The sequence below is a fragment of the Hyaena hyaena genome, unplaced genomic scaffold, assembly GCF_003009895.1.
Source record: "Hyaena hyaena isolate Hyena2069 unplaced genomic scaffold, ASM300989v1 scaffold_296, whole genome shotgun sequence".
Classification (NCBI taxonomy): domain Eukaryota; kingdom Metazoa; phylum Chordata; class Mammalia; order Carnivora; family Hyaenidae; genus Hyaena; species Hyaena hyaena.
Genome location: NW_024080931.1, coordinates 1,731,859 through 1,753,672, shown reverse-complemented (window position 1 = coordinate 1,753,672; position 21,814 = coordinate 1,731,859). Strand labels below are relative to the sequence as shown.

The 21,814-nt window shown below is 54.9% G+C and overlaps 1 protein-coding gene across 4 annotated transcripts in view; it reads left to right on the top strand.

The window, feature by feature from the left end:
• Positions 1 to 8,580, top strand: part of CELF5 (CUGBP Elav-like family member 5) — a 49,017-nt gene extending 40,437 nt beyond the window's left edge. Inside the window, exons 9-13 of one of the 4 annotated variants that reach the window (XM_039247616.1) lie at positions 737 to 799; positions 1,314 to 1,397; positions 4,126 to 4,269; positions 6,443 to 6,610; positions 7,903 to 8,580. In XM_039247616.1, coding sequence (XP_039103547.1) covers positions 737 to 799; positions 1,314 to 1,397; positions 4,126 to 4,269; positions 6,443 to 6,570 — 419 coding nt within the window. In that variant the 3' untranslated portion in view covers positions 6,571 to 6,610; positions 7,903 to 8,580. Of the gene's footprint in view, positions 1 to 736; positions 800 to 1,313; positions 1,398 to 4,125; positions 4,270 to 6,442; positions 6,611 to 7,902 lie in introns of those variants that run through there. The other 3 variants (XM_039247614.1, XM_039247615.1, XM_039247617.1) reach the window with 3 other exon arrangements.
• Positions 8,581 to 21,814: the final 13,234 nt, after the last annotated feature.

Genomic DNA, 21,814 nt, shown 5'->3' with positions numbered 1-21,814 from the left:
ACCGACTTTCGTAAGGTACAATGAACTCACAGGAGTTGGAGACCTTATTCAGAGCGCACCACTTTGTACGTGCACTCGCCTGTGTGTGGGGGGCATTCTGTGCCATTTTATCACAGTGTAGATTTGTGTAACCACCACCACAATCAAGATACAAAACTGCTCCATCAACACAGAATGATTGGTACATGTCACACCCCACCACCACCCCACCCCCTAGCAGCTTCTCTCCATTCGAGCAGAACCTTTTGGCTGATTTTTCCCCCAGACGCACCAGCGCTACTGGTCCGGATAACCTCTCCCCTCCTCTCCTCCCCTGGGGGCAGTTGGGTGGTCACAGCCACACAGGAGATCCGAGGTGGGGAGGTGCGAGAGAGGGAAAGGGATGGGGGTCGGGGGTGACGGGGAGCAGAGGCCTGAAGTCCTGGAGAATCCAGAGAGTAAAGGGGAAGAGAGAGGGGGTCCGGATGGGGACAGAGAGATGGGGATGATGGTTAAACTTCTCTGGAGTCCTGTTCGACCTCGGCATTATCTATCTGAGTGGCCCCGTGCCAGTTGCTTCACCTCTCTGAACCTCAGTTTTCCCACCTGTAAATTAGGGGCCATACCTTTAAAACGTTCATGCAGAGGTGAAGCTGGGGCGGATGTTTGTGGCTCTCCTTTAGACTCTTAAGTATCGGGGGTAAATGGAAGACTTCTGCTGCCCCCGCCCCACTCAGCCCCTCTGTCTGCCCCGCAGCTCAGAGCCCGACCGTGGCCGAGACCCTCCATCCTGCCTTCTCCGGAGTCCAGCAGTACACAGGTACGGGGGGCAGTCCAGCATCCCGGGCGTAGCCCCGCGCCTCGGCCCCGGCTTCCCTCCTGGCCCGATCGCGCCCCTCGTCACGCCCCGCCTACGGCCCCGCCCCTCGGCGGACGCCCTCTCATTCGGCTTTCCCTCTCGCACCGAGCCACGCCTCCCACGTCTGGTCCTGGCCCAGTCGCGGGTCTCGGCCCAGCCCTCTGCAGCATCTGGTTCCGCCTCTTGTGTCCGGCCAGGGCCCCGCCCTCAGCCGTGGCCCTGCTCGTCAAGCTCCGGCCCCACCCACTCGGATCTTCTGTGGCCCTGGCCACTCCTTCAGGCCTGTCCCCGGCTGTGGCCACGCCCCCTCCCGATAGGGAGGCTCCGCCCCATTCTTCCCTGGGCCCTGGCCCCTCCCATGGCCCGCCCCCGCCGAGGGCACGCCCCTCTCCCCTCCCACAGCAATCGTGGCCCCGCCCCCACCCGCCGGCCTTACACCTGCCTCCGCCCTGTGTCTCGCTCCCGGTCTCCGCAGCCATGTACCCCACCGCGGCCATCACGCCCATCGCTCACAGCGTCCCCCAGCCGCCGCCCCTCCTGCAGCAGCAGCAGCGAGAAGGTGAGGGGGCCGCGACCTCCCCCGGGGCGCCAGCCCAGCCCTCTGACCGCCCCCTCCACCTCCAGGACCCCTGGCCTGGCCTGCCGCGGCCTCAGGGAACCGCGGCTCTAAGAGCGCGGCTTGCGGGCCAGACAGACCTGGGCTCAAGTTCTAACGCAGCCCCTGGATGTTCGGGGGAACTGAATCACCCTCCCTGAGCCTCAGCTTCCTCTTCTGGAATGTGGGAACCGTGCTAGCTTCGACCCCCTAGGACTAGCCGTGACCCTCCCCCCTCCTCAACAGCCTTCCTCTCCAAGACGGGATGGATGATTCTCTGAATTTCTGGAAACTTGTTTTGAGGTGGGGGGGTGGGGGACCGTGATGAGATACCTCGGGTAAACTGAGGCCTCCCCAGTAAAGTGGAAGAAGGGAGGAGGTCGATTCTGGAGTCAGACAATCTGAAGTCAGACAACCTGGATTCAGACCCAGTTCTGACTTGTGACATAAAGAAAGCGCCTCGCTGCCCTGTGCCTCAGTTTCCTCACCTGCAACCGGAATGGCCGTCTGTGTCAAGAGGCGCTTACTGGGAAATAAACAGGACCCATCCTGACGTAGTGTAGCTAAGCCCCCTGGAAGGCCCCTTCCGTACAGCTAGTGGGGTGGGGAGGAGGTGACCAGCTAGGAAAGCCCCCAGACCGCCCCATGGCCAGGGGAGCCTCGCAGACTGAGCTCTTTGAGGCTCCGCCCCATTTTGCCCTTGGCCTGTGGAATGGGGGGGGCATTGCCAGGCTACACGCACTGAGCTTTGGAGGTGAGCCCTGGGCTGAGGGGTCTCCAGCTCTGCCAACCAGCTGGTATCCCCTTCTCAGATTTTGTATCTCCAGGGGCCTCTGTGGTTAAAGTCACGGAGGGCAGCAGACATGAGGATTTGGCAGTGCCCACAGCTCCCATGTAACTTTCAGTGACACCCTCCCCAGCACCTTCCCCCTCCCCCCATGCAAGGCGAGCCAGTGGGAGCTTCAGAGAGGGTACAGCTGCCTCGGGTCACTGTTTTGTGGATGGCTCTGACCTGGGTGTGTCCCTTCCCCGGTCCCTTCTCCCAACTTCCCTGAACCCTGGGCCGAGAGGTAAAAGTTCAGATGCGGTCAAGCTGCGCTCTGGATCCTCCGCCCAGCATGCAAAGCCTCGCAATACGATCTACAAGGTTCCTGAGTGAATGGGGTCCAGATGCACAAAACAAAGACAGAACCCTAGCAGACGTGGTAGCACAGCCTATGCATGTTATCAGGTTTAAAAAAAAAATACAATAAATGTGGCACTTTCTCTTGGAAAAGACCTCACGTTTGCACGTGGAGGTGGACACGGGGACAGCTGTGAGGTGCTGTTGAGTGGAGGAAAGAGGCTTGTCTGAAGTCAGATGGGGGAGTCGGAGCCCCAGATGGGGATGCGTGTGGCTCACAACACACTTGGGGGACCAAGACCGTGGTAGGTGTTTGAGCCTCTGTGTGTTGGTGGGGCGTGTGCACGCACGGTTTTCCCGCGAGATCCGATTCGGCTGGGTGCGGTGTCTGCTTTCACTCCGCGTTTTTTGGACAGAGATAGCACACAAGTAAAGGTGAAATTTGTGTTAGGGTCAAAATTGTGCCGTCTGCTTCAGCGCAATGATCACATTGCAGCACACTTGCATTTTTAAAAAACGAGCATTATTAGAACTCTGGTCCTAATCAGGAAGGTAAGGGTTGGATGTGAATGTGTAATCTTGGATTTTAAGTAAACCGAAGCGGGAGTGCTCATTTCCAGGGCGAAGGGGATTCTTGATGATTTGGGGATTCCCCTTGGTTTGTGGGGGTATGGGGGAAGGCATCTATCAGTTTGGGATTAGGGGCAGGTTTGGAGAATGTTCGTGGCTTCATATAATGAAGGTTTTTTAATTGGATTGTTATTTCTAGATTTTACATGAGTCATGCATTGGGGATTATTTGGGGAGGGGATGGTTCTGAGAGAGAGCTGTACTGTTAGGAATTTCTTTCTGGGAGGTGTAGTATATCGTTTAATTGCCCGGTGGTTTCGGGCTATCTGGGTTTGGGACTAGAGACTTCTTTTTTATTTTACTTGATTTTATTTTTGTGTCGTCTGAGTTTTGAAAATGATTCAAGGTTTGGAGAATTAGCTACGTTTTTTTTAAATATCTAGGTATTTGGGGTTTGGGACCAGGGAATGAGCTCTTATTTTATTCTGTGATCTCAGACTTGTAAAAAAAAAAAAAGAATGTTTTATTTTAAAACCAGTTTTAGATTTACAGAATCAGTGCAACGATAGTTCAAAGTGTCCGTATTGGGCCCTCCCCGCCGCCCCGCAATTCACCTCATGTTGTAAATGGCCTAGAGTTTCAGGTTTAGCGATTTTTCAGGGGTTTCAGGTTGTCTGGGGCTTGGGGGTTATCCAGGGTCTGGCACTGAGGGATTTATCTCAGATTTGGGAGGAGGGACCAGCTGAATTTTGTAAATTATCTGGGGCCTGAGGACCATCGGAGGTTTAGAGTCCCCAAGCGTGGGATTAGACAGGCAAAAGTAGGCACCCAGCGTGCGTCCCCTTCCACCATCGCCACGCCCTTCCTCCTGACGTCACAGGCACCCTCCCCCAACAGCTGGAGATGCCAGATGTGGGCTCTGGTCCCGCACCCCTCCCCCTGGGGGGGGTCCGCCTCCTCTCCTTGGGGGCTTTATGTCTTTCTCTCCCCCACCTGCAGGTCCCGAAGGCTGTAACCTGTTTATCTACCACCTCCCCCAGGAGTTTGGAGACACGGAGCTGACGCAGATGTTCCTGCCCTTCGGCAATATCATCTCCTCCAAGGTGTTTATGGATCGGGCCACCAACCAGAGCAAATGTTTTGGTGAGTCCTTATTGCAGCCACCCCTTCCCTCCCCTACCCCCGCCAGCCCTGTCCCCCACTCCACTTGCCAAGGAACAGGGGCCTGGGAGGGCGTGGTCAGCCGTGAGACACGACACGTGTGGCTCAAAAGGATCATATTTATGAATTAGAGTGAGCACTTATTAAGCACCTACTGTGTGCCAGACACCGTGCTGGGTGCTGGGACATGGCAGTAAAGGAAACCAGCAAAAGCCCCACCCTGAAACCTCATAGTCCTGCTGAGCTGCCCAACGGAATTTTCTCCCCTGGTGGAAATGTTGCATGTCTCTGCCACCTGAGCCATCAGCCACACATGGCCACCGGCCCCCTAAGGCGGGGCTGTTCAACCAAAGGATGGAATGTTTAATTAAATCTAAATTTGAAATAACCGCCTGTGGCCAGCGGTGAGGGCGCGGAAAAGCACAGGTTTATGGGTAGGAGATGGAAATACACTAAGCAGGACATAGGCCAAGGGGCTATAGATGGAATGAAGAACATCGTTGGTCAGGAAATAGAAATTGATGTGCAGGAGGTGATGTCTCAACTGAGACCCAAATGAGGAGATTTTCCAACCAAAGGATATCTGGGGTAGAGGGATCTAGGGAACAGCACATGCAAAGGCCCTGGGGCAAGACCTGTCTGGTATGTTGGAGAAACTGTGAGGAGGAGGCCCGTGTGGCTAGAGCAGAGCGAGCAAGGGGGGTGGGAGGAGGGGAGGGCAGGCAGGGGACGTGGTGCAGGGCCTTGGGGGCCTTGGGAGGACTTCCTTGTCCCCAGACACAGAGGCAATTAAGGCTCAGAGATGTGCTGCAACTTCTCCAAGTTCACACAGCAGCAAAGAGACAGAACCTAAATTAGAACCAGTCTGTTTGACTCCAAACTTGGGACTGTTACTCCCACAGTGTTATTCAAAAGGCCAACTATTGCCTATTTATTAAGCACTTGCTGTATATACTTCGTGTCCAACCATAAAATGGAAGCCTTGCTCCAGAGGGAGCCTGCCTGGCTGAGTAGGTGCAACCTGTGACTCTTGGTCTCGGGGTTGTGAGTTTGAGCCCCACATTGGGTGTAGAGATTACTTAAAAAAAATCTCTAAAAAAGGAAAAAGAAGAATTGCCCCAATATCCTGGGAGGAAGGAGAAGCACCGAATGGCCAAGCAGCACGCTGGCCACACCAGTAGGGGCCCTCGGCCAGCACCCAGGCCCCTCCTCTGAATCCTGCCCCCAGGAGGAAGAAGGAAATGTTGGGAGGGGACCCACTCAATCCCTTTCCACAGTGAGGAGTCATATGCCTTCTCTGAGCCTCAGTTTTCTCATCCATATGATGGGCGGCAGGTGTTAGGGGAGATGATAGATAAGAAGATGTCACCCCTCCCCAGCTCCTCATTCCCCCAAGGCTCCCCATGGACCCCTGGCAAGACAGCTCAGCCCTGCCCCCAGCTCCTCCTGCCCTCCCACCCCGCCCCCTACACGGAGCTCAGGGAGCCCCGCCTCCCAATGCTTGTGCATGCAGACCCTCGCCCCAGAAGGCCCCCAGCCCCTGTGGCCTGCACACCATTGAGGACCAAGAGGTGAGGGGCCAGGAGTAGGGCAAGGTGGGCAGGGGCGGAAATCTGAGGAACTGGCAGGCTGGAATGTTTGTGATGGCCTCGGGAGACGGGGTAGACAGACTGACAGACAAAAAGAGACAGAGGTACAGAAAGAGAGATAAAAGACAGAGGGAGGGAGAAAAGGACAGAGAGAAGAGACACAGGACATTCAGAGAGAGAGAGAGAGAGAGAGAGTCCCATGCAGAGTCAAGACCCCAGATGGATAGCAGTCTGGGTGGAGGCACACGTTAGCATCTGAGGCCTAGACGAGTTCAGGACGGGGAGGGGGGGAGGGAGAAGGCAGCCTCGCCTGTCCCCACTGCCGCCGCGTAGCCCAGGTAAGTAGCAAGCGCCCCATCCGCAGAGGCGTGCAAGTGCAGAGGGCGTCTGTTGTGCGTGCCTGGCTGGCCCTCCCACCTCCCCAAGCACCCCACCCCCCCGCCGTCTGCCCCTGCGAGCGCACGCCCCCCACCCCCAGGACCTCAGGGAAGCCTGGGCTGCCGCACTGGAGCCAGCAGAGGACACCCCCGTGGCCCACCATCGCTGCTCCGTCCCGGTCTCCGCAGGCTTCGTGAGCTTTGACAACCCGGCCAGCGCGCAGACCGCCATCCAGGCCATGAACGGCTTCCAGATCGGGATGAAGAGACTCAAAGTGCAGCTAAAGCGGCCCAAAGACCCGGGACACCCCTACTGACCGCGCCCACTGCCGCCCGGAGGCCGCGGGCCTGGCCCAGGTGAGCCGCCAGGCGGCCCCACCCACCCCCCCATCCGCCTCCCACCCTCCGTCTTGGCCAAACACCCCCCTCTTCTCGGCACGCCCTCCCCAGCCCCCCGGGGCAGTGCTGCTGGAGGCCACAAGGAGCCCCCAGGTTGGGATGGTGGGGACAGAGCTAGAGAGTCACCCTCCAGCCCCCCACTTTGGTCAGGGCTAGGACAGAGGGTGAAATCAGGGTGGGGGGGATTGGGGAATCCTTCCAGAAGAAGGTTTTGAGGGATGAATAGAAGTTCACTTGAGAGGCCAGGTGTGGGCTGGGCTGGGGCTGCTGCGAGGGAAGGGCTTCTGTCCTGTCCTGTGACCCTCCCAGCTGGACCCCTGTCCAAGTTCCTCATTTAGTGTCATTTACGCTCAGTGAACTGGTGAAAAAGTGGAATGTTTGCCCCGCTCACCAGCATGCCCCCCCTCAAAGATACCCCCCCAAACAAATCCCCAAGAGTATATTTTGCCACCAGAGAGAACAACTTTATCAACAACTGAACACCTTTGGGGGAATGAACCGTGAGCCTAGGGGGCCAGTGGGGAAACATAACTGACCTCAAGCCTTGATGAGCCTCATCTGTGAAATGGGTTCACGAAAGTCACCTCCCCAGAAGCAGCAGGGAGGACCCACTTGGGGACACGGTGTTTTCCCAGCTGAGCCCAGGACCCGCCACCTGGAAAGCTCTTAATCACTTGTTTTGATTTTGTTTTTTGCTTTGTTTTTAATCACGAGCGCCGTCGTCATCAAAGCGCCGCGCCTGGGGGTCTGGTGCGAAGTAGGTGCTCAGTTAGGGGCTGCACGTGCTTTTCAGACTCTGTCAGATCAGCACCCGCAGAGTCAAAGGTCACGGGATCAGACAACTAACAGGCGACCCATGCACTTTAACACCCTGGGACAGCAATCCTTTCTGAGCACCTACTATGTGCTAGGCACTGTTTGGAGATAGCGCTTGGGGACACAGCTGTGAATGACCAGAAACGGGGCGGAGGTTGGGGGAGCACTGCCTTCGCGGCAGGGAGCAGGGGAGACAAGAATAAACACAAGTGTTTGCCCCCGGGGGTCACCAGATGAGGAAGTGGCCTCAGTGGCCCAGAGTCCTTTCCAAGGCAGATTGCTGGCCTCCGATCCTGGAAACGGACTCTCTCTGAGTAGATGGGCCCTTGGGTTCCCGGAACCCAGCCTGGCCAGGGCAAGGGGGCGGGGGGGTGATGTCGTTGGCCTGCGTGCCCCCCATCACCGCACCCTAACGCCCCTCCCTTCTCTGCCAGGTGAGGGGCCTTCCCACCCCAGGAGGGCCTCCCGATTCCAACCGACCCCGGACTTTTCCGTAAATTACAACCGAGTTTGGACACCAGCCCCCCTCTCCTCTCCCATCTCCCCTTGCCCCCCGCCTGCCCCCTAATGTGAAACGCTACTGCAGGCCATGTGGAGTGGGGAGGGGGCTTTGTGGTCTGCCCCAGCGCTGGGCGGGGGGCTCCTGAGATGGGGGCTGAGGGCTTCACTGCCCCCACCCTTGGTGGCTTCCCCAAACTAAATCACAACTTTTCCTATATATATATATGCATATATATATAGAGAGCTATAGACAGTATATATATTTTTTGAGTATAGATCATGGGACCAAACTTTTCCGACTTCCTTCCATCCAAGAGAAGGTGACCCTGGCCCGGTCACTCAGCAGGGACATAAGAAGGGCTGAGGATGACCGGGCAGCCCAGTGTGTCCCCACCTCCCGCTGTCATGTCAGACCAGGGCACGGAGAAGCACTGGGAATCATCAGTCAACGCGATATACCTCCAGGACATTGGGCCCCTGCCACTGACGTTCTCGCGGGCCCTTGGGCTCGGCCAGCTCCAGTGTCCCTGGTCTTAGCTGCAGCTTCCGGAACCCCCACCCCAGGGCCCTGCCTTCCCGGATGTAGGCACAGAAGAGACGCCCCCCCCCTCCCCGCCTCCTCACCCCGCGCCCGCCCCGTCATAGCCTTACTCATGTGACCAATAGCCCTTAGCTTTCCGTCAGGGGCAGACAGGGTCTGGGGAGCGCCCCCTGCCCCGCGCACCCCCTCCCACGGGCAGGCGGCAGCCCTCCCTGACTTCGGATCACCAGCCTGGAGTTCACGATCTCATGACCAAGATCGCCATGCGCGTTGGACGAACCCAACCCGCGCTGGCCCAGCACCCCTTCACCAGAGATACCTCTACAAATGATTTTTTTTTTTTTTTGAATTTTGGTCTTTCTGAGCAGATACAAAGAAGAAAAGAGAAAAAAATGGGGAAAAAAATCAGACAGCAGTAGATTTTTGTTTCCTAGTTGGGGCGGGGAGGGAGGTCTCGTGGGGCGCCTCTGTATAGCTACTCAAACCGCGAAAGCACAGAGTCAAGTTCGTTGGACGTCCAGTGGGGCCTCTTGCCAAATGAGGCACCAGAGAACTTCATAAGCTCAAGAAAAAAAATTTGTAAAGAAAAACACAGCCTTCCCTTTTGTTTCTACCAAAATGTGTTGACTGACCCAGAAAAAAAAAAAAGAAAAAAAAAGAAAAAAAAAAACCACATAGCAAAAAAAAAAAAAAAAGAGGAAAAAAAAATCTTACGACCAACTTGTTTCGATATTCCAGAGTTTGATAATTGTTCCGAGACACTCTAGCGTGCCTGTGTCCTGTGCGTCTGCGTGTGCAAGCGTGTGCTCAGGGGCCACGAGGGGGCGGCGCCCGCGCCCCCGGCCCCGCCCCGCCCGGCCCGTCCGGAGCGCGGCGGAGGCGTGCGCCCTTCTGGTCCATGTTTACTGGCTGTAAATACCATTTTTATACTCCACCTCGAAGACCCACGTGATTTGTACGATGTACTTTATTTCTGCTACGAGTAATTTCATGAAGTTTCAACTTGCAAACCGACTTTTGGAGACAAACCGCCACACACACACACACACACACACACACACACACACACACACACACACGGCAGGAAAGGGACCGGGAGCTTCGGGGGGGCCGGGTTCGCCGTTCCGGCCGGAGGGGCCTTGGCACTGTGGTGTGTTTCAGGCGAGAAGCTGCAGGCATCATCTTCATGTCCAAACGCCTCTCTTCGGTCTGGAGAAACTGAAAGTTTATTTAATAAAAGTTTTACTTGCTAAAGGACCGCATCCTCCCTGATTTTCCCTCTCGTCGACAAGAGCCCGAGTGGGTCCGGCCCCCAGCGAGGTGTCCGGGCGCCGGAAAACCCAGGATTTCAAGGGAGGGGACCCAGGAGGAGATGTTCGGGAAGGGAGGGGATGGCCCCGTCACCAAGGTTCTATCTGACCCGTCCGGAAGTTGAGGAACTGGGACCTCTCCTTCCCTCGAAGGGCAGGTGCCTGCTTTCGTGGGTCCAGGCGCCATTCATCTTGCAAACACTTCCTGCGCACCTACTGCGTGCCGTCCCTGTCCTGGGCACCGGGGCTCCCGTGGTGACTGGGTGGCTCTGGTTTCTGCCCCCACGGAGGTGGCCCAGGGGAGAGGAGAGACACCGTACAATATGCGTTTTCTTTAAATTCAAGTAAAATCGCGGCGCCTGGGTGGTTCAGTCGGTTGAGCACTGGACTCTTGGTTTCCGCTCGGGTCATGATCTCAAGGTCTGTGAGTTCAAGCCCTGCGTCAGGCTCTGCGCGGGCAGCTCGGAGCCTGCTTGGGATCCTTTCTCTCTCTCTCTGCCCCCCCTTCATACTGTCTCTGGCTCAAAATAACTAACTAAACTTTAAAAAAGTAAACTGTAGTAAAATTCATGGAACATAAAATTCACCATTTTTACTATTTTTACCCCATCTTGAAGTGTATGCAGTTCAGCGTTCAGTACATTCACAAGGGCAGTCTTACCTGCAGAAACAGCCCCGGCCGCAGCACTGTCACCTCCTCTGCTCCCCGGCCCCCCGCCCCCTGAAGAGGCCGCACCCCAGCTGACACCTCTCACTCATGAGGCACTGAATACCCTGCCAGACACCGGAAGTAGCCCTGTGTTTTCATCTTATCCATAAGGCGTCCCATTTTTCCCGTTTTGTGATGGAGGAAACTCAGAAACACGAAGCGCCTTGCTCCAGCCCCTGCAGAGAGAACCAGGCCCAGTGGGGGTGGGAGCTGGAAAGACGAGTCTGAGTCCACTCGGAAGGGTTTTCTGGGTGGAAGGAACAGCCTGGGCAAAAGCTCAGAGGCTGAGATGTTGCGGAGGTTGGACGGTTGGCTAAGACTGACCGGCTGCGGCACTGGGCGGAGAAGCGGCCGCAGAGGCCACAGGGACCGCTCCAGGCGGCCTCTCCTGAGGAAGGGCCTACCCAGGGCCGGACCTTGTCCCCGACCTCCCAAGGCCCTGGTCCAGAAAAAAGGTGGGCAAAACCCAGAAGAGCCCATCCCTGCAAGAAAAAGTACTTCCAGAGTGTGCTCCAGCGTAACCACGAGAGTAGCAAATTGGGCCATCATCTCCAGGGCAGAAGGGCTTTGAGCAGGGGAGAGGCGTGATCGGACTCGAGGATGAGAACGACACCTGATGACCTCCACACTGCTGTGGGATGGAAATCGGCCCCCTGGCAGATAACTTGTCTGGATAACATTTCTACCAAGCATTTATTAAGCCCTCACTATTTGCCAAGCATTGTTTCAAGGCTGAGCCATATGCTACAGTAGCCACTTAGCCACATCTGGCTCTTTAAATTTATTTTTTAAGATATACTTATTTTTGAGAGAGAGAGCACGAGCAGGCTGGGGAGGAGCAGAGGGAGATGGGTACAGAAGATCCAAAGCAGTCTCTGTGCTGAGAGCCCAACACAGGGCTCGAACTTATGCACCTGAGATCATGACTCGGGCCAAAGCTGGATGCTCGACAGGCTAAGCCACCCAGGTGCCCCTTGGCTATTTAAATTTAAATTGAGGGGCACCTGGGTGGCTCAGTTGGTTAAACATCGGACTCTTGATCTCATCTCTGGTCATGATCTCAGGGTCCGTGAGTTCAAGCCCCACATTGGGCTCTGTGCTGACAGTGTGGAGCCTGCCTGGGATTCTGTCCTTCCCTCTCTTTGCCCCTTCCTGGCTTGCATGAGGTCTCTCTCTCTCTCTCGCTCTCTCTCTCTCTCTCTCAAAATAAATAAATAAACTTAAAAAAATTAAATTGAGGGGCGCCTGGGTGGCTTAGTTGGTTAAGTGTCCGACTTTCGCTTAGGTCATGATCTCGCGGTTCGTGGGTTCAAGCCCCGTGTCAGGCTCTGTGCTGACAGCCAGCTCAGAGCCTGGAGCCTGTTTCAGAGTCTGTGTCTCCCTCTCTCTCTGACCCTCCCCTGTTCATGCTGTCTCTCTCTCTCCTAGAAATAAATAAAAATTTAAAAAATTAAATTGATTTAACAAATTATAGATTCACTTCTTTAGCCAAATTAAGCCACATTTCAAGGGCTCAATAACTACATGTCCTTCCAGACAGCACTGGGCTAAGAGTTTCATATGACTGAGCTCACTTCACCTGCCACCATCCTGGGAGGTATGTCCTGATGATGGCCTCATTCTATGGGCTCCTAAACCGAGGCCCAAAGAGGTTAGGTGCCTGCCTGAAGCAGCACAGCAGGAATGGAGTCCTAGCTCCCTGGCTAGTCTCTAACCACTGTGCCATCTCACTTCCGTGTGTAGCGGCTGGAACTCGAGTGTATTAGATTGTAAGAGAGTCATTACAATACTCCAATTTAAGGTCTCAAGTGTTACTCAGAGTGTTGAACGTTTGGAACAGGCAGCCGTACAATACGGCCGCTCTGGCTGGGTGTCTCCACAGGGTGAACAGGGGTGCGTGGGGCGGCCGGCCTGCTGTGATGTCGCTCTTCACCCAGGGGGACAGGCGAAGTGACACACAGGGCGTATCGGTTCGCTATCACTGCAAAACAAATCTCCACCCCCAATTTAGCAACACACGTTTATTAGGTCCCAGTTTCCGTGATCAGGAGCCCGGGAGTAACTTAGCTGGGTGGCTCCGGCTCAGGGCCTCTCACGAGGTTGTGGTCAACACGGACCCGCCGGGGCTGCGTCATCTGAAGGCTGGAGCGGGGCGGGAGGAGCCGTTCATGCCAGGGCCCTCGCGGGGCTGCTGGGAGGCCTCAGCTCCTCGCCGCGTGGGGCTGCTTGTGACCTGACAGCTGGCTTCCTGGGACCCAGAGGAAGAGTGGGGGAGGGACAGAGAGACAGAGGGTGCTGCCCTATCCAGTCCGTCTCCCTCACCATCACCTGGGCCTCATCCTGGCAGCGCTCCCACTGTGCAGAACCACGTTGCCGTTCGAGAAGGGAACCCTCTCCAGGCCATATTATTCAAAGAAAATGGAAAGTTGCAGAAAATATCACGCACGTGTGTGTAAAACAGGCACTCTCTCCGGGGATGTGTGTAAGAGCGGAAGGATGTGGACGAGAAGCGTATTTACCAGGGTGGCAACGGAGGTGGCTTCGGGGGAGTGAGGTCCTGGAGCTCAAGAGGAAGCCTTCCCTACAATCGTTACAAGGTGAACATATTCCAGCATTATTTAGGAAATGGAGAATTTATTTAATTTACTTAACTTATTTTTTTAATGTTTATTCATTTTTTGAGAAAGAGGGAGAGAGACAGAGCGTGACCAGGGGAGGAGTAAAGAGAGAGGGAGACACAGAATCTGACACAGGCTCCAGGCTCTGAGCTGTCAGCACAGAGCCCAATGCGGGGCTTGAACCCACAAACCGTGAGATCATGATTTGAGCCAAAGTCGAACACTCAACCGACTGAGCCCCCCAGGTGCCCCTCATTTTAAATACATTTTGTAAAGGTTCAAGAATGGAAGAGGCAGGTATGGGAGGCATTTAGGGAAAAGTGCCTAAGTTTCACTCACCAGCTCCACTGCCCCACGGGGACGTCCACGTGACAAAGGCCAGCTGCCCGTGAGGAACTGAGTCCTGTCAACAACCACACGCATTGGATATGGGTCTTTCCACCATCGAGCCTTCAAATGAGACCCAGCCCCAGTCAGCGCCTTGACTGCAGCCCGTGAGAGGCCCGAATCAGACAGAACCCCGCGGAACACCCCCAGATTTCTGACCCTCAGAAACTCGGATCATGAATGGCTTAAGCCACTAAGGTTAAGGTAATTCGTTGTGCGGCTCTGATAGCTAACACATCAACAAAACCTCTTGAAATACAACAAAAACTTCAAAATGCCTGGGATGAGCCCCAGAAGAACCTGGAGAAAATGGCAACCTTTTATTGAAACACATAAACAAGGGCACCTGGGGGCTCAGTTGGTTAAGCATCCGACTTCAGCTCAGGCCATGATCCCGTGGTTTGTGAGTTCGAGCCCCGCGTCAGCCTCTGTGCTGACAGCTCAGAGCCTGGAGCTGCTTCGGATTCTGTGTCTCCCTCTCTCTGCCCCTCCCCCGCTGATGCTCTGTCTCGCTCTCTCAAAAATAAACATCAAAGAAAGAATAAAAAAGTAAAACCTACATGTCCTAAAAGCACAGTGGTTAAGTCTGGAGGCTTCCGCCCAGGGTTCGGGTCCCAGCTATGACACTTGTTACACCAGTGGCCAATCCCTCGGCTCAGATCTCCGTGTCCCCCCTCTGCAAAATGAGGCCAATCGGACACGACCTTTTGAGGGTTGTTGTGGGAATGAACGAGTTGAAGTTTAGGAAGCCCGGAGGCTACACAGGTGTCAAACCAACCCCTTTGAAGTTTCTTTTCCAAAGGCTTCCTCCCAGGACACCAGCAGGGGGCAGCAGAGACCCGCGCCTCCGTCCAGGATTGGCGTCACCGCTTTGAAATGCCGCAAGCATTTATTGAGCACTCACGTGTGCCACAAAATGCTGGGGGGCGGGGGCGGGGGAGGGAAGGGAGGCGGGAGGGCCGTGGGCGGTGGTGAGGGGACCCCTGGACACTCTGCTGGGTACAAGGGCTATTCTGTCCCTTAAAGTCAATGGGATCAGCCCCACGGCGCGCCTCGCCCCGCTCCTCCCCACGTTGACAGTGGTCCAGCTGCCAGGCCTCCGCTCTCCTTCCCGCCCCGGGTCCTGAGATGCTGGGTCGGGATGGAGGCGCACGTGGTCTCCTGCGCACAGAGCACAGCCCCGGCCCCGGTGACGAACAGGACGCCCCTGGCCTGGCTGGCCTCAAGGCTCAAGAGAGCATGCAAGCAGGGTGCGTGGTGGTCTACCGGGCGGGTAACGCGGGGCTTGCGCGCACGCCCCCCCCCCCCGCCCTTCCGGGACACGGACTGGCACGTTCACCTCCGGGTTCTCAGTGCGTGCTGAGTGAGTCGGGGTCTGCCTGCCCTCGAGCAACCTTTCTCTCTCCAAACCTCAGTTTCTTCATCTGCAAAATGGGACTCACGAGAGTGCGCCTCAGCCAGGACTGTGGAGACCGTCAGGGAGATTAAGTAATGCACATAAATAACAGCCGTTGTCAACTTAATATAAAGTGACAAGGCAAAACAGAACCTCCTCCCAAACCAGGAAAGTGAACTCTCAGACATCACTCCTGCTGGATTCCAGCATTTGTTGAGCGCCTACTGTATGCTACACAATGGGTGGGTACTGGAGGCACAACAGGAAACAAATGCACAAAATTCCCAATCGGCGCCTCCAGCATCTCCCCTCGCCAAGCCCCGCCAAGCCCCGCCCCTCTCTTTCCCGAGCCTATCAGAGTGAGGTGAGTGGCGGCGATCTACATATTCATGAGTCCATCAGCCCGTCCACAGCCGGAACTCGAGCCAGTCTATCGAGCCTGGGTGATTGTGACGTCAAGAGTGACGCATTAAGTGATCCTTAAAGATACAGTAGAGATCTTTAAAGATCCTTAAAGATACAGATGCCTGTAGAGAAGGGGGTCGGTTGCAGGTTGGGGTGTGTCGGGCATCGACACGGGCTCAGACCAAAGGCGCCGGGCTGAAGTCCTGGCATAGGTTTCGAGCGCTCACTCCCCGCCAAGCACTTCACTCCAGCGCCGGGTTTGCGGCGTGCAGCCGGGGGTCGTGCCCAGATCCAGGGCCGGGCCGGAGGGTCCCGTGTGGGTGGGGGGATTGCGCGGCGGGGGCTCACGATCCAGAAGGCACCCCAGGCCCTCCGCCAGCCCACGAGGGACAAGGGCCTATCCTTTCTCTGCCTGTCTGCCCTCCACCACCAAAGCCTCAATGAGCGAGCCCAGCTCTTGATCCAAGAATCCACCCGACATCCTGGCCCCGAATCCGGCTCCTCCACGCGGTCCCCGTCTCCGCGCGTGGCAGTGCCGTGTTTCCAGGGCCTGGGGACAAGTGTCTCCATGTGATCTTTGCCTTCTCGCTGGCTTGCTCCGCCTTCAATCTGTTAGCAAGTCCTGTCACCTCTGCTTTCAAAATTCTATCCCAGATTTGTCCACTTGTCTCCCCTCCTCCAGCCCCCATCACGCCCATCCGGGCGGCGCAGTCTCCGCCTCGGCCCCCAGCTGCCGCCCTGGCCCCCCACAGTCCGTCCTCCCCATGGCGGCCACCAGAGAGCGCCCGTGAGCACCTGAGTCGGGTCCTGCCTCCCCTCTGCCCCAGGCCCTGGGTGAAAAGCCCACCTCCAGATCCTGCACCGCCTGCTCCGCCCTCCTCCCGCCCTCCCTCTCGCTCACTCTGCTTCAGCCACACGGGCCTACTCGCCATTCCAACACTCTAGGCAGGCCCTGCCCCAGGACCTTTGCATAGGCTGTGCCCTCTACCTGGAACCCTCTTCCTCAAGATACTCACCTGCAAAATTACTCTCACCTTCTTTCCACACACAAGGGTAGCCCTGGGGGGGGGGGTGCAGGTGGGAGGAGTTAGCAGAGGGCTGACTAAAGGTGTCACGGTCTTTGGGGACCCAGAGACAACATTGGTCTTTATCTTGGAGGCAGTAGGAGCCATAGGAGGGTTTTACATGAGGGAGAGGAGAGCCAAGCACATCTGCGTCTTCAAGTCTCTCCCTGGCTGCTGTGTGGAGAACATAGCTCAGGGCTACCTAAGTAAAAGGAGGAGGCTCATGCTGGCTTCCGGGCAAACGGCGGTGTGGCTTCGATGAGACCAGAGCTCCCCAGAATCCCCTTGTCAGGATTTGTCACCTTTATCATTTAAATATGAAATGTGTAATTATCTAATGTCCATCTCCCCCAGCATACTGTGGGCTCCCTGAAGGCAGAATTGGGGTCTGCCTTGGTCTTGCACTGTTCCCCAGGACTCAGGACAGGACAGAAGGCGCTGGATAAAAGTCTGATGAATGAATAAATGAATGTCTCACGCCCAGAGCCCTGGTTAAGAGGCATTGGATCTCACAACAAAGCTGCAAAGAAAACATCATTGGACCCATTTTACAGGTGTGGAAATGGAGACTCAAAGAAGGGAAGATGTTTGCCTGAAGGAACCCGGGCAGACACAAAACAGCCCTCTGGTGGCCATGGAAGGTCTCAATCCATGGAAGGTGGAATTTGGGTGGGGCCTGGAAGGGTGAGGGTCAAGGTCAAGGGCCAGAACAAGGGCCACAGGAAGGCAAGAGCAAAAGTCGAGTCATGCACTTGCAAAGCATGAAATCCAACTGGCAACCCAACGAGAAGGCTGTGCGGGGCTCCATGGTCAGGGGGAAAGTCCTGAGCTGGTAAGTCTGTCCCGTGCAGAGAAGAGTGCTGTGCGCATCTGATTTCCCTGATACCTGCCCTTGGATCAGGCCGTCCCTTGGGCGAGGGCAGAACCTCACCCGACTGAGCCACCCAGGTGCCCCTTGACTATTTAAATTTATTTTTTTTAAATATTTTTATTTATTTCTAGGAGAGAGAGAGACAGCGTGAGTAGGGGAGGGTCAGAGAGAGGGAGTGACAGACTCTGAAACAGGCTCCAGGCTCTGAGCTGGCAGTCAGCACAGAGCCCGACGCGGGGCTCGAACCCACGAACCACGAGATCATGACCTAAGCGAAAGTCGGACGCTTAACCGACTAAGCCACCCAGGCGCCCCGACTATTTAAATTTAAATCGAGGAGCACCTGGGTGGTTCAGTTAGTTAACTATCAGACTCTTGATCTCATCTCTGGCCATGATCTCAGGGTTTGTGAGTTTGAGCCCTGCATCAGGCTCTGCAATGACAGTGTAGAGCCTGCTTGGGATCCTCTCTCCCGCTTTCTCTGCCCCTCCCCTACTCATGCTCGCTCGCGCTCTCTCTCTCTCAAAAATAAATAGATAAACTTTATTTTAAAAAGGTAATTCTTGTGTTTTATGCTTTCCTCTTTGATTTGAGCTATTATGAAGTTCGTTGTTTGGAGGGTTTTTTTCCACCTATCTTTGTGTTATTGATACATAGTTTAATTTTGTTATGGCCTGAGAACATAGTTTGGATGCCTTGAATTCTCTTAAATTTATTAAGGTTCTTTTCATGCCCTATCTTGGTGAATATGATTAAAAAATAGGGGCACCTGGGTGGCTCAGTCGTTTATGTGTCCAACTTTGGCTCAAGTCATAATCTCACACTTTGTGAGTTCAAGCCCCACATCAGTCTCTGTTCTGACAGCTCAGAGCCTGGAGCCCGTTTCAGATTCTGTGTCTCTCTCTCTCTCTGCCCCTCCTACCCTCACGCTCTGTCTCTCTCTCTTCCAAGAATAAAAACATAAAAAAAAAAGAACAGGGTCTCTCTGGGGCAATGTTCCACGTTAACCTAAAAAGGATGTGCACTGTGGTGTTGTTGCATGGAATGTTCTGAGCATGTCATTTCAAGCTGGTTGAAGTGTTACTGGGGCGCCTGGGGGGCTCAGTCGGTTGAGTGTCCGACTTCGGCTCAGGTCATGATCTCACGGTTCGTGGGTTCGAGCCCCGCATTGGGCTCTGTGCTGACAGCTCAGAGCCTGGAGCTGTTTCAGATTCTGTGTCTCCCTCTCTCTCTGACCCTCCCCTGCTCATGCTGTCTCTCTCTCTCTCTCTCTCTCTCTCTCAGAAATAAGTAAAACATTAAAAAAAATTAAAAAAAGAAGTGTTACCCAGGTTTTCCAGAGCCTTGCCAGTCTCCTGCCGACTTTCCCCATCAATTGCTGAGCAAATAGTATGGAGGTCTCCAAGTAAAATCGCAGGTTTGCCAAGCTCTCCGATTAGTTCTATTCATTTTCATTTCCTATATTGTAATTGTCCGTTGTTAGATCGTTTGCTGATTGTGTGTGTGTAAATGCACACATACTCAGGATGGGCAAATGGACCCCATCATCAGTATATGTACCTTGCTACTGTGTCTGCTTGGTCTGGCTTCAATGTATCCACCCCAGCATCTTAAATTCCTGTTCTCTCATACATTTTCCCCATCATTTAACTTTATCTGTCTTTATGTTTCAAGTGAGTGTCTTGCCAATCACGAATTTTTCCAGGTTTTTTTGTTTGTTTGTTTGCTGAGAAAGCCTTCCTTTCGCCTTCATTTTCAAATGACACTTTCACTGGGTATAAAATTCTGGGTTGGCTGGTTTTTTTTTTTTCCCCATCCGCAAGATATCCCTCCATCGACTTCCTGCCTGTTCGGTTTCAGATGAGAAATCTGCGGTGATTCTTGTTGGTGCTCCTCTGTATGTAATGTGTCCTTTAGTCCTCAGCTGCCTTCAACATTTTTCTCTGTATCTTTAATTTTACGCTTTTCGAATATGACATCTGAGTATGTGTTGGGGAGGGTATTTAATCTGTTGGTATTTCCCGAGCTATGGGGTCTGTGATTTAATGTGTTTGATTTTTGAAAATTATTGGCCATTCTCTCTTAAATAGTCCTCCGCCTCTTCTCTTTCTTCTTCTGGGACTCTGATTACACACGTGTTGGATCACTTGGATCTAACTCCTCTCCAATGTTTGGTTATCTTCTTAACAAAGAGAGAGCAGGCTTGGGGCTTGCTCTCAGGTCAGAGTTGGATGAGACTGAGGTGTCTCTTACCTTTATCTTTAGAACCGACCTTGACTCACGGCAGCCTGAGTGGTGAGTTATGCTTTTTTCTTTAAATACAGCTAAGTCTTGAGGTGCCTGGGTGGCTCAGTCGGTTTGAGTGTACGACTCTTGATTTCAGCTCAGGTCGTGATCCCAGGGTTGGGGGATCAAAGCCCGAGTCAGGCTCCACGCTGAGTGTGAAGGCTGCTGGTGAGTCTCCCTCCCTCTCCCCCTCTCCCCTGCTTGCTCTCCCTCTCTCTCTCTAACACAAAAATAAAAAAGGAAGAAAAAATAGATATATGTCTTTTTTTATATAAATAGTTTGATTGAAAGAAAAATGCACCCAGGGGTACCTGGGTGGCTCAGTCGGTTAAATGTCTGACTCTTGATTTCAGCTCAGCTCATGATCTCGTGGTTTGTGAGTTTGAGCCCCGGTCTGACTCTGTGCTGGCAGCACGGAGCCTGCTTAGGATGTTCTCTCTCTCTTTGTCTCTCTCTCTTCTTCTCCTCCCTCCTCTCTGCCCCTCCCCTCCCCTGCTTGTTCTCTCTCTCTCTCTTTCAAAAATAAATAAATAAAATTTTAAAAGAAGGAGGAAGGAAGGAAGAAGGAAGGAAGGAAGGAAGGAAGGAAGGAAGGAAGGAAGGAAGGAAGGAAGGAAGGAAGGAAGGAAGGAAGGAAGAAGGAAGGAAGGAAGGAAGAAGAATATTGTTCAGGGGCGCCTGGGTGGCTCAGTCGGTTAGCGTCCGGCTCTTGATCTTGGCTCAGGTCATGATCTCACAGTTTCTGAGATGAGCTCCGCATCAGGCTCTGTACTGACAGCGCAGACCCTGCTTGGGATCCTCTCCCTCTCTTTCTCCCTTCCCTACTCTCTCTCCCTCTCAAAAATAAATAAACTTTAAAAAAGAAAGAAAAATGTTCAGTAATACGTGGACAAAATAGGGAGGGTAGTCGGTGGGTAACGGAAGGGAGCAGGGAGCTCCCTAAACGTTCCCTAAAACAAGCCTGCTCATGTGGCTGCCGGGGAAACTGAGGCACAGGGTGGGCAAAGAGTCATGGGCCTGAGCCCTCTGCCCTTGGGGACAGGCAGTCAGGGCAGGGGAGCTCACAGAGGTCGAGGTGCAGGCCCAGCTCATGGCCGGACCTCGGGGGTCTCGACCTCCTTGAGCAGAAACTGTAGCTGGGAAACCAGGTCCGTGGGGCGGGGAGCGAGCGGCGAGGGACCCGGCGGCCCCACAGCCTGTCTCCCCGTCGGCCTGGCCTCCCTGTCCTGTCTTTCTCTGTTTCAGTTTGTCTCTCCGTCTCTCCTGGTCTCTGCCTCTTGCCGCGTGTGTGTCCCTCACCCCCTCCCCTACGTGCGTCCCTCACGCCCTCCCCTCTGCCCCTCGTGCGTCCCTCACGCCCTCCCCTCTGCCCCACGTGCGTCCCTCACGCCCTCCCCTCTGCCCCTCGTGCGTCCCTCACCCCCTCCCCTCTGCCCCTCCACTGCGTGTCCCTTTGCTCCTCACTTTCTGTGTCTCTCTCCCCCACTCTCTCTCTGTCTCTCTCTGCTTCTCTCGCACTCTCTCTCCCTCCCTTCTTGTTTGAAGACTGCTTTCCACATCTGCCTTCCGCCCGGCCCGGGCCCTGACCCGCCGTCTGAATGCCTTGCTCCAACCGCACATCTGTGGGGTAATTGTCTGCTGCGACCACAAGGTACTGAGGCAAATTATAGTTACGGGCGGGGGCCTGCATGTGGGCGAACCGCGTCCTGGGCCGGGCCGCTGGCCTCCGCGGGGTGAGGCCCTGAGAGCCGCCCGGCCCTCCCCGGCCCTCCCGCCAGCCCTGCATCTTCTGTGGCGAGATGAGATGCCTTTTGTGAAAGTCAGCAGGAAATGCCATTGTTTGCGAAGGCCTGACCCCTGATTTATTCACTCATTCATCCTTTCAACAAATAGACTCCCGGAGCGCCGCCTCTGTGCCAGGCGCTCTTCCGCACACCGAGGCCAAAGCGGAGAACAAGACACGCAAAGGTGCTCGCCCCCCGGGGCCGACGCTCCACCGGGACGCAGCCGAGAAATAAATAATCAAATAAATCATCGTGACGAAGGACAGCAGGGCTGGGAGGGGGCGCGATTTTAAAGGGAGCCTTGCTCCGGAGATGATGTCTGAGCTGAGGCCCGAAGGAAGTGAGGGAAGTAGCTGGGTGGATGGGTGTCCCTCCCACACCTCAGGGGTGACTTCCTCTGGCCTTGTGTCCCTAGGCTCCTGACCAGACTTCTCTGAGCCTCAGTTTCCCTGTCTGTACAACAGGGAGACCCCC